Source organism: Coffea eugenioides, chromosome 5, assembly GCF_003713205.1.
Source record: "Coffea eugenioides isolate CCC68of chromosome 5, Ceug_1.0, whole genome shotgun sequence".
Lineage (NCBI taxonomy): Eukaryota > Viridiplantae > Streptophyta > Magnoliopsida > Gentianales > Rubiaceae > Coffea > Coffea eugenioides.
Genome location: NC_040039.1, coordinates 42647113 through 42659971, shown reverse-complemented (window position 1 = coordinate 42659971; position 12859 = coordinate 42647113). Strand labels below are relative to the sequence as shown.

The following is a 12859-nucleotide window of genomic DNA, read 5'->3' as shown; positions in this document are numbered from 1 at the left end:
GCACCATTGAAAATGTGGGAGCGGTTGAACCAACCAACCAAGAATCATTTAATCACACATTTAATTTCTCCTGCCAAACGGCACACATGAAAATATCTGCCCCTATTTCTTTCCTTGGAGAAAATCGAATAATGTACTACTGTTGAAAATGTGAGGGATGTCAAACCAACCAAGACCAACCAAACTGCTTGCGCTAAACAGCAACCAATAAGCTAACGTGAGGGTCTTGATATTTCGCACATTTGCATGTTGTTTTGTGCCACAATACAAACACTTGAAAGGGAGTGAGAGAGGGGCTGCCATCATTGACTGCTTCAATTAAGGCTTTGTGAGGTTAACGTTATGGCCTTATGGGGAGGGAGGAGGTGGCTGACGTTTAAAGAGATGGCGGCCCACTGCTTTCCAGCCATCGATACTTTACGTGTCGAAATAAGCATAGCCGTTTGGTCAGGAATTGCTGACATTCTTGAATGGCTTCAAATTCACCAGGTATCATCCCTACTGTTGGCAGGAATGAGGCTAACACGCTTTGATCTCAAGGAAATAAGTGGAGTATTCTTAAATTTTACTTGTGAAAAAAATAATTTTCTTCCCTTTTTTCTTTTCTCATGGAAAATAAATAGATACTCCTCCGTCTTATTATTATTAAAATTTTTATATTTTTTATTTTGAAATATCCCAATATTTTTATCATTTTAAGAAAATTAAAGCACATTTTAATCTCTTCTTCTAATACAACTTTTTTCTCTTTAATTATATATATGCTGTCATTCAAATTTAAATTTTAAAATTTTAAAAATATAAAATTAAAAAAAATATAAATATCACAATCAAATCACTATTTTTATTTTTAAAAAGGTTCGATTTTCTAAACGTGATAAATGAATTGAAATGGAGGAAGTAACTCTTATTGGGAACCTAGGCATGTGGCATCATATCATAGCAAAAACCTTAACAAATATGTTTTCTTGATCAGCCTGCATTACGAAGACCATCAACTTGACAAGCAGAACGACCATAACAGGGGGACCAAATGGGATTCTAAGTCTACACTTAGTCAATCCTCTAGCACCTTTGTTTCAACAACTTGCTAGCATTTGATGTTGAATTGGGGGGCAACTTTGACTTATCCTCTCGAAGACTAGAACTAGTACACACGGATTAAATTGTGCTCTTTGCACCATTCTCGCTAACAAAGACGCAATAGCAATAGAAAAATGCAAGCAATCCGAGTACATTGGCAAAAATTGAACTATTCTCTTCTACAGGGTCCATACATTCAATTTTCAAGAAATAATAGAAATATGGTATTATTTCTCTATGCCATTTATCTTTTTAATCCATGATTTTCCCCATTTTTTGCATTTTAATGAGAAAGAAGAAATAGCAAAAGAAAAGGCAAGAATGTAAATGTACAAATACTAAGTCCACGGCCATCTCAATAATGCTAGGATGTATACACATTCCAAATATTCCGTAAAATACCAAAGGAGAAATGTATCTTTTGCACTTAAAAATCCTACTAGGAAGCAATAAACAAATTCTACCATGTCCCAAAAAAAAAAAAATTACAAGGAGACAAAAAAAAAACAAGGAAATAATGAGAACAAACCGAACACTAGCACTACTATGATTTCTTATCTTATCCTAGATGAAATATTTCAAATTTCAGTCCTACCAACTTTTCAGACCATCTACTCTAAATCCTACGGCTAAGCACACTCGGAGGAATCACAATCGACGGCTGATTGATCTTCACTTAATCTGCACAACTTAGCAATAGCTGCAGGAGATCCCATCTCTTGCCTCTGCAACCGCTTAACGGACTCCACTATTGCCCATGAGTTCGGCCTCGAAATTCCAATCCGACCCGATTCTCGTCTCCCGCTTTTCAAACTCCTGGTTGATAATGAGTCAACACAATCCGCCCGTTCTCCTCCACCACCACAAGCACAAGCAACCTCCTTCGCCGCCATCTCCGGCGGCTTATTCAAATCTATCCAACAACGGTTCTCCTGCGTCATCACAAAAACAAAATGTCCAGCCTCAGCCTTAGAAAACCTTAATTAAAAAGGAGGAACATAGTTTTTTTTTTTATTTAAAATAAAAAAACAGAAAAAATTTTATGGTTTCATACTTGTGAGCGGGGATCTGAGGCATTTTTGCGCATTCTTTTCCGATCACGCGGAGATGACGCCAATGAAGAAGACGCAGACGAAGAAGAATTCGATGCTTCTTCATCGTTATTCGACGAAGAACTCGCCGGTGGAGGCGGTGCGGTCGGTGACCATGGCACCACTTGAAAATCTTCATTATCCTTCTTCTCATCATCATCATCATCATCCTGCTCACCGACATCTTCACCTTCCGATTCATTAACATCAACCTCTTCTTCACCGTCGTCGAGTCGATTGCGCTTCCGGAGGCAGCAGTTGTCGCAGACGGAGACGGTGGGGCCTAGTTTAGTCCCGCTGGCGGTCCACGGCGTCGGAGACTGGCAAACGTGGCAGAGGAGAGTCCTCAAATGCCTCGCAACCAGGAAATTAGCGGCGTGGACTCGGAAATCGCAGCTCCAGCAAAGACTGGCCTGGTCCGACTCGCAGTACATCCTCGCCGATCCTCTACATAGCTCACAATTCTTCCTCATTTTCGCTTTCATTTTTTCTTCAACCTTTTCTTTTCCTCCTTTTTTATCCCTTCTCAAATGCTCAAAAAAGTCTTCTGGAGAGAAAAAGAGTGGAAAACTGAGAGGAAAGAGAGCGGAAACTTGAGGGGGGGCGCTAGAAAAAGAGGTTCCAACTCCAAGTTGAAGGTTACTATGAAACCGTCTCAGCATTTGGGGTATATAACAGAACTGTCACCGCCCTTTGTTGATTTGATTGGTGGGGCATGAAGGGTAGGATGGTAATTTCATGCAAAGATTGGCATGTAATATTTTCTAGGTGTTAGTTTAATTAGGAAAATCTTTTTTTTTTAAAAAAATATCTCGAGCAAAATGAAAGCAATATGTTTCCTTCTAGAAAAGTAAACGAATGAGCAAAATGGAATTGGAGCCATACATGCAAAGAAAGAGTAAGAGAAATAATTTATTTTAAAATTTGCTAGAATATTATTTTAAAATTTTACAAAAGAATATGATGAAAATAAAGCGATATTAACAATGTATAAATTGTCAATCCCATTAGCTGATAAATTAATATAGCATGTGATCTTTTGACATCTTTTGCAATTAAGTTTGTAAATAATAAGACGTAATAAAAAACATGTTCTTGTCGTTTTTCTCTAAATTAGTCAATAAATGATTATAAACAACCAAAACCAAAATTATAAAGTTAGTATGGTAGTTCAAACTTTGATTAGTATGAAAATCACATCCTTTAAAACTGTTCTTTCCTGTGTTGTTAGCGTAAACTACATTTTTACTGTTTTTTAAACTAACAGATGCATGCGAATGCACATTGCATTTGCAAGGAAACAATTTTATCCATTTAAATTTATTAGTGTAAAAATATGATTACATTAAGGAAAAATTAATCCTACAATTTGGGGGTGTGTGGTTCTTTTGATCTAATTTAGATCTTAAATTAGAAATTAATAAAGTGATACGAAACTATAGGAATCTCAAGTAATTTTCAAGGTTGCACTTCCAGCGCCTTTCCATTTTGCTATCCCAAAAAAGGAAATACTTGCTACTTTTAACAAGATAAGGAATTAAAATAGCAAGAAAATCCATCAACTTGCTGCAAAATGGTTTAATAAAAAAAAATCCAAATGTCTCTCACAAACAACGACACTGCCACCCGCCAATTAATCCACGAACGATAAGATGCCTGAAGGGGTAAAATTGGAAATTCACTCTTCCCAGCCGGTTCGGATTTTCCAGACTTTACTTTTGTGGCTGAAACGACAGCGTCCCAAAGTGGATTGAATGGTGGGAGGGGTGCCAGGTGTTGGGAGATGGGGGAACACCGGCTCTGCTTCCTGTGGTTCGTACAGGATATTTTCTTTTATTCTCGTTGATGACGTGGCACTCACACGTGGCAGATTGCCAGTTGGGGAGATTCTGATTCGCTTACGTGGATTAATTGGGACCTCTTGTGGGGTCGTGGCCCACGTGCTGAACACCTGAAGATGACTAGGCTGCACTGGTGGGCCATTTGCGGTCCCACGCTTCTTTTTTGCTGGGTTTGGGTATGGGTTTTTTTTTTGGGGTTAAGGGCCTTGATTGGTTTTGTTCGGTTTGAGAAGATAAAGGCCGGTGTTGTGGCCACGCCAGCATGATGTGGCAATGCCGGCCCATGTGGGACTTTTTACCCTTTGCCTTACCGTTTCTTTTTACCTCCATTCCATTCCCCAAGATTAAGACTAACTTCTTTCGGCAAAGACGATGAACCTTTAAAATAAGGGAAAATTGAAGAAACCTCCCCAACATCCTTCTTCTCCTTCTCCCCTCTGCCTTTCTGCAATCCAAAATTTTTTTTGCCAATCTTTGGAGTTTTAATGACCGTTATACAACTTTCAAAACAAACAAATTCATTCTAATTTTTTTTTGGGATAATTTCATAAACCAAATCACAATCACTTTCTGTAAAGTATCACTTTCCGATAAAAGACCAGCTCTTTATGGCTTTCCTTCATTATAAGAACAAAGTACCAATTTTTTCATAAAAAAATTTATTTATCGGATAAAATAAAAATAAACCTGTTTTCCAATAAAACACCAACTCTTTATGGCTTTCCTCCATTATAAGAACAGAGTACCGTTTATAGGTAAAACTGTTGTTTCTAACGATCAATTCTTCATTTCCCGTCAATTGTCCTTAATTGGCCAAAATTACGGAATTTGGAGGATGCAATGTGTTTGGAGTGAATTAGTTAGTTAGTTAGTTAATTAGTTTAACATGCAAATAGTTTGTTAGTTTCAGACAGACAACAGCTTTAGTTAATTAGTTAATTAGATAATTAGTTACTTAGTTAATTAGATAATTAGTTAATTACATAATTAAATAATTAGTTAATTAGTTAATTAGTTTAACAATGCAAAAATAGTTTGTTTAGTTTAATTTGTTTAACAAAGGATTTGTTGCTTTTGATGAAAGTACTCAAACCTTTCATCTGGTAAAGTTAAATCCAATTGGGGTACTCAAGTAAATTCACACACTTTTACCTTTTAAATTGGCTCCAACTTTTTTTAGGGGAGGTTAATGCTATTTCAAAATTGATAGGGGAGGTCAGTGCAAGTGTCATAAACCTCAGGGGAGGTTTCTGCAATTATCCCTTAAAATAATTCATCTCTCCCCCCCTCATTCGTCTAAATATTTTCTTCCTTAAATCAGCAAATTTAGATGCATGACAACTAATCTCGTTGTCTTGTTACAATTTCAAGATTTTTTTTCAGAATATAGTACGCATTTAAGTTTGTTAATGTAAGAAAAATTAATCCATCCTCTTATCAGCGACAGTTTTCTGAATTACAACTTCAAAATTCTGTTTTCATGCATATAAGATGCATTTAAGTTCTTTAATGTAAAAAAAGATTAATTCATTTTCTTATCAGTCACATTTTTCTGAATGATAAATATTAGTCAATATTTTTCACATTAAAAAAAATCTACTCTAGACTGCCCTTAAAAGAAGTCATCAACTTAAGCCTAAGCTAATGAAGCCAGCAGGCTACCAATCGCGCATTATATTATATATTCTAACTGTATACTTCATCCTTTTGTAAGAAACTTACGCTTTGGAATTACCTTTTTATCCTCTTTAGACATTTTTGAATTATCAAGTCCTCGTGAGGATCATTTTAATTAGAGGTGGCAAAATGGGCGGGATGGGCGGGATTTGATTGGGTTTGAGATGGAACCGAGTCATATGGGTTTGGGCCCAACCTTACCCATATGTGTTTTGGGACTAACTTGGGCGGGATCACTTTAGGATTGGTTTAGATTGATCCCGCCCAATACCCAAATCTATTTTCTACATATTTTTTTCCTTTAATTTATTTTTTATTTTTTATATAAATTTAATATTTTTGATTTATTAAATTTCTTTTAGTTTTATTAAATAAACATGCAAGTACTTTATACTCAAGATTCCCACCAAAAATTAGATTAACAAATAAAGGAAAAAATAGATATACAACTATATTCCAACATATATCAAGATGGTCAAGGTACTTAGGGTGTTGAATATTTATCCTCATCATTGTCCAAGGATGACAAGTCTAAATTGACTGAAATGCTGGAAATTCTTGTGGATAATGACTAGGAAGACTACTAGATTATATTCGTTGGTATGACTATAAAAATTGTTAAAGATAATTTTTGAATCTAAGACTCCGTTTGGATTGGCTATTTTTTCAAAAAATAAGTTTTTCAAATACAATATTACAGTAATATACAATAATTCAAAAAATATCTCATCCATATTAGTATATCAAATATTTTTTAAAAAAAATTTATAGTAAAATTTTTTCATATACACTACTACAATAAAATATTTCAAAAACACCCCCCAAAAATAACTAATCCAAATGGAACCCTTGCTATTTGAGCCCAATGGGTACCCAAGTATTTCCCAAGATTTCCCATCAATTAATGGGTACAATTGGGATTTGTCCCATTTTAAACCCAATATCAAATTTCAGTACCCATCCTGCCCAAAGTCCTCATAGGCATGGGTAACCCATTGGGACTTGGGACAAATTGCCACCTCTAATTTTAATATACTTTTTACTCCTAGGATGATACCTTTTTTTAAAATAAATTACCTTTCTATAGGATTTGGTCGGTATACTATCTAAGAAAAAAGTTAATTTTATATCAAATGGCCTTCTGAGTACTGCTTAGGATAGAATTATTCCTTATATTTTACCTCAAATTTCACCTCTTGATTTTTGAAGGATTTGATTAGTGATTTACGTAAAACAAAGGGCTTAACTAAATTCAACTCTTTGATTGATTTAAAGTTTTTATCTTGATCTCATTCGAGTGAGTGAAGTGGCTCGTTAAAGTACCTACAAATTCCAACAATGAATATTAAGTATAGAATTAATCAAAAGCTAATAAGGGAAGTAGAATTACATGCCTGAACCCATTTGGATTGCTATTTTTTAAAATTTTTATAAAAAAGAATAGTATATTATAGCGATTTAATGTATGTGAGACAAAAAAGTGATCGAAAAATATGTTTGGATGGGAGTATTTTTCAAAAACTAGTTTTTCAAATACAATAAAAATTTTTAAAAAGTACTCTAAAAGGTAATCTAAAAATTAGTTTAAAATTTTAAAAAATATCTCAAAATATATTCTAGAAATTCTTCTACTCTTAAATATCCCAAAATATTTTCTAAAAATATTCCAAAATGTACTCTAAAAACGTTACAGTAAATTTTTTCAAAAACACCCTCCAAAAATGGCTAATCCAAATGGTTAGAAAATTTTTTTTTTTTTAAAAAAAGGCAATTCAAACAAAGCAAATTTTGTTCTTACAAATACCGGGTCAAAACTTGCAGAGGCAATCCAACAGTTGACGTTCGTAGCATTTTCCTCTCCAAATGACTCTTCTGCGAAAGGTGACAGACGGCAATCGTGCCATTTTCTGACCTGTTGACCAGAGGAATAATTCTCCATCTCTTTCATTGAAGAAGTCTCAACCGGGCATAATTCTTGGCTCTCCGAAGCCTGTTGACCCTTGGAAGGATCTCTATTCTGAAGTTGATATGGTCTTTCTCCTAGGATTGATTTTGAAGCATGCAAGCATAGCAACAAAGTTTGAACTTCTGGGGAAGCACCACATAGGTTTTTGGTCACCAAAAGTTTGAAAATTGAGACCTATCTTACACATTACCAAAAAAAACAAAATTTTTTTTTTCCAATTCGCGCGTCTGAACAAATTTCTTTTGACAATTGAACTCATCAAAGAACCAACTTGTTGACCAGTTATCCGGTTCAATTCACTTTACAAAACAGGTGATTCATAGAAACCTGTTTTTTTCTTAATCACCACTTATTCGTAGATGCCATGGACATCAATATAGGAAGTTTCCTTAGTTCGGCACTTAACAACGGTTTTCTTCGCTATCAGATTCAAGATTCGAATCATGACAATTAGGGTGAGAAGAGCTTGAAAAGAGACGCTCTCAGCCCTTGTAATTACATGCTAGTAAAGATGGCTTTATGGACTTTGAGGTCCTTTTCTAAAGCTTCTTTGTAATGGTTACATTAAATCCTAGTCCCAATCCATCCCTGAAACAAAAAAAAAAAAAAAAATCTAATCCTAGAGGAATTTTGTTTGGTTTTTCCCAAATAAATGTCTATTGATTGGGAAAAAAGTTTTTTTTGGAGAGCTCTAGTTGGTATCATATAAACTGTGTGGTATCATATATTTTGTTATATACAACAAGACTTGTTATTTAAAATCACAATACAAAATTTAAAAATTGTAAACAAGTTGATATCGTGAAGAGAATCTACACCATGCACTATTAATTTAAGCAACTAGTTACTGGTCAGAAACAACCGTTTTTTTTTTTTTGGGGGGGGGGGGTGGGGTAATGCAGACCATACCATTGAAGTACTGGCTAGTGGCATTTTTTTTTTTTTTTTGTTATTGTTTGAAAATGCCTATTTTGGGAAATCAAATTCATACTGCTGCCATCTTTCATTCTTTTGAACAGAATTACGAAAGAGCCCAAAACCTCAATTTGAAAGGTTTACAGATATTAGGGCCTTCTCAATGAGCATAAGGGCCTAACCACTTGGAAGAAATTTGGATCTTTTGAACCAGCCCAAGCTCCAAAAGCAACAAAAACAATTGGAAGAATAAAGGTCAAAAAAAAAATGTTAAAGAAAGAAGATTCGTCGACAGCAGGGTTCGAACCTGCGCGGGCGTAGCCCAACAGATTTCAAGTCTGTCTCCTTAACCACTCGGACATATCGACGGTTGTTGTTTGTGACCAAACAATCATAAATGTAACCATTTTAAAAGTCGCCTATTTTTCGATTCGGACAAAATTTGTTTTCCCGACTACCCCTTTTGGTTCGTTGTGAACAATCTTATTTTAATCAAGTAATTTTACAAAGTGCTTTATAATTGAGATTTCACTGTTTTGGCCACATTGGTAAATATGCAACCTATTCTGACTATAAATTTTTGAAGTACATCTGAATTTAAATGTCTATTTGTTCATTCATATTCTATTTCATAACCAATTAAAAATATGCAAATATGTGATGGTTTGGCATTTCTACCTTCGATTATTATTAATCAACAGATTAATCTAGTGTAAAGAATTATCTAAGAATAAAGGCCTGTTTGGAACCTGAGTTTTTTGGGAGTTTGTCTAAAACTTTACTGTAGTACACTGTAGAAGTTTTTGAAAAAATTTTATAGAAGTTTTTATAAGGTGAAAAAAAAAATTTTTCTTTTTTTTTTCTCTTTCCCTTTCTTTTTCTTTTTCTTTTTCTTTTTCTTTTTTTTTTCTCTTTCCCTTTCTTTTTCTTTTTCTTCTTTCGCTTTTTCTTTTGCTTTTCCCTCTCTTTTCTCTCTTCTTCTCTCTTCTTTCCCAGTACAACCAGTCCGACCCCCAGCAGCAACTCCACCTCCCGGCTGCCCCGCCTTCCCCCTTCCACCGCCACCCCCTCTCGCCTCCGCCGGCTCCATGCTGCGCCGCCCTCTGCCCCTACTTCCCCCTCCCTCTGGCCAGCCGCTACTCCCCCGCACCCTCTGACCGCTCCGCGCCCCTGCGCCACCAGGGTGTCTGCCCCTTCTCCCTCTGCCGCCGCCTTCCCTTTCCCGTCGCCGCCCTTGCGGCCACAGGCCTGCCCCTTCCCCCTTCTCCCGTCTTCTCTCTTGCCCCGCCGTCCCTCTGCGCGCCACTCCTCTGCCCCTTCCCCTCGCTCTTTCCCCCTCTGCCCTCCGCCGCCCCCCTCTGTGCACCCCCTCTGCGCCGGACGTAGAGAGAAAAAAAAAAGACAAGAGAGGATGATGGCAGGGGAGGAAGGGGGGAGAGGGAAAAAAAGGGGGAAAAAAATTTCTTGTCCGGCACCGGCACCGGAAATTGGTGACGGAGCCGGCAATGGAGGTGGTGGTGGGGGAGGAAGAAGAAGAAAAGGGGAAGGGAATTTTTTTTTTGTTGTGTTTTGGATATTTTAAGTGTGTAGGTTAAAACTTTTGATAAGTTTTTTGGGGTTCCTGTAGCAAAAGTTGTTAAAAAACTAGTTTTATACAAACTTGGTAAAAAACCAAGCTTCCAAACAAGGCCTTTGTTTATGTTTGCCCTTGTTTTTGGGTACAAGAGAAAACGTTGTAATTTGTTACAAGTTGAAGAGAAGATTGAAGTACCAACAAAATAACCCTAGATCAGATTATGATCCTTTTTCATTTCTTCGAAAATTGGTGAAAATTTTCCATAATTTCTAATCAAAGATCTCACTACCATTTATACTCCACGAGCTCGAATTGAGACTATGATTAGAGTTGTGGACCATGAACGGATTGAATTAGAAGGCAAGATTAGCGATTTTAACTAATTAAGAATGCATAAGGGTATAAGATGTCTCCCCCATAGTCTTATTATCTCTTGGTAATGCAAAATTTTCTCTCTTTCGATTCTATGGTGAGAAGTTTTCTATTCTTAGTTTAAATAGAAGGGAAATTGTGTGAGAAAGTGAAGTGTGGCAAAGTGTGAATGAAAATCTTTATCTGGTACAAGGTTGGTAACCGTGGAAAAGTTTGAGAGAAAATAAAAAGTCAGTGATAGTTATTCAAATTTTTGCGTCTAACTAACTATTATCCCTCAAAATCATGCAAGTTTTACAGGACACAAAATGTAGGAAAATGAGGGAATGTACAAGAAAATTTTCTAATTTTCCTACTAAATAAAGTAAACAAAAATAAACAATAATTAACTTTACTTTATTTTCCCACATTTTCCTTTGCAAACAAACACCAGAAAAGGGAAGGAAAGCGAAAGAAAATAACTTTTCTACAAGTTTTGAATGTTTGTTTGTCAGGAAATTTATGGGACCCATCACATAAAATTTTCCCGTAATCGCTCATATTCCTGCAAAATTTTGCCTGCTGAAATTGATAGATAAGTGACTCATGGGAAAGTTTCAACTAATTAGATGTTTTTTTTACAACTTCTTTCTAAACTATTTCCTCCATTCCAAACCTCTACATAAATTAGAATATCTTAGAATTTACAATTCAAACAACTGGTTTGTAGTTAGACATTTTATTCTTATTTTAACAATTAATGAACTAGTAATTTATTGAATTTATATGCCATTAATATTTTTTTCGTTTACATTTTATGCTCTTTTTTTATGTCAATATATATTTTTGAAATAACTTACATACACACACACATTAAAGAATGTGATTAATTCTCAAGTAAACAACTCTTCCAATATGCAAAATGTTATAATTACTACATGTTTTTACATATATTGAATACCAAAAATGAAGAAATTCAATATTGAATATTTTCTATTAAGGAACACAATGACTAATTTTGTCCATAACTCTCCTGCTATATAAACACAAGAATATGTATTTTATTGCATCATTTTCTTATTAACCAAATACATGTGAAAAAATTAGTTTGCTTATCCTTTATTTCACTTCACTTTTCTCACGACACACTTTCTTACACGACTTTCCTTTCAAACAAACATAATAGGATTTTCTTGTGAGGGTTTTTCTTCTCTTAGAATTTGACAAGCTTTTCCATTCACCTAATGCATATTGGGATTTTCTTGTGAGAGGTTTTTCCCTTCTATTTGCTGCACCCAATGCGTATATTTTCCCCCTTTGTGTGTGCTTGCTTAGCAGGAAAATTGGAAAGTTAGAAAAATTTTCCCTCATTTTTCTACAATTTGTGTCTTGTAAGATTACATGATTTTGTAGGAAACTACTTGTTAGTTTTTTTGAGTAAAAATTTTTTAGTAGAAAAATTGTTAGTTACTCACAATATTGTCAATAAGTACTATTGACTATTTAATTTCTCTCAAAAATTTTCTTATCAAACAAATATACATAAGAAAGTGATCTTCACTATTCTTTACTTCACTTTCTTTCACTTCACATTCCCATTAACTTTTCCTCGAAATAAAGCGTAAATGATCATTGACAGGACTAATTACATGTACATCCTACTTGCTAACTAAAGAAATATTCAATATTCTTAAATTAGGAATTTCCATTTCTCAATCCTTTTTTAGCATTTCTTGCATTCACAGTGAATACCCACAAACGTAGGTGCCCACGACAATCTTAGAGATAATGGGACATAAGTAAAACCAAACAATAAAAAAGAAAAATCAAAAAGAAAAGAATTGGCTAGCAATTTGGAGTTGGTTAATTTACCCCAATTATCACTCCATGCCAGCTATGAAGAAACCAAAATACTACTTGTAACTCTTGAACGCACAAAGAATCTTGCTACAATTGGATTAATCTTGCTCCTTGTAACTCTTTCTTTAAACTCTATCATGTGTTTACAACCGTTACATATAGTTTGATCAGAAATATTGAAGCAGTACCCGTAATTTCTTCCAGGCTAATATGGTCTTGTTCTCATTTTTTTTTTTTTTTTTTTTTGACGAATATGGTCTTGTTCTCACTTGCCTTAGATTCTGCAAAATGTGATTATGGAAGGTAATTGTAGAGAATAATTAAAATCAACAAACAAAAGCAACTCTTTGATTGATTATGGATTTTAATTTTTTTAGTTATTAAAAAATCTATAATCTGAATATAAAAAGCAAACGAGAATATCACAAAAACTAGTTATTTAAAATCAAAATCTATAATCAGTTAATATAATTGAACGAAAACAAGACCATAACATCAC

At 34.9% G+C, this 12859-nt stretch overlaps 1 protein-coding gene and 1 non-coding gene across 2 annotated transcripts; both read right to left on the bottom strand.

The window, feature by feature from the left end:
* Positions 1-1413: 1413 nt before the first annotated feature.
* LOC113770117 (zinc finger protein CO3-like) lies at positions 1414-2794 on the bottom strand. The gene is made up of 2 exons (XM_027314483.1): positions 2138-2794; positions 1414-2015 (listed from the first exon to the last, which is right to left on the bottom strand). The coding sequence occupies exons 1-2, from the start codon at positions 2657-2659 to the stop codon at positions 1713-1715; spliced, it is 825 nt and encodes a 274-aa protein (XP_027170284.1). The 5' UTR covers positions 2660-2794; the 3' UTR covers positions 1414-1712.
* Positions 2795-8859: 6065 nt separating this feature from the next.
* On the bottom strand, positions 8860-8941 carry TRNAS-UGA. The gene has a single exon. It is a non-coding gene; the product is annotated as a tRNA-Ser (tRNA).
* Between the last annotated feature and the right edge of the window lie 3918 nt (positions 8942-12859).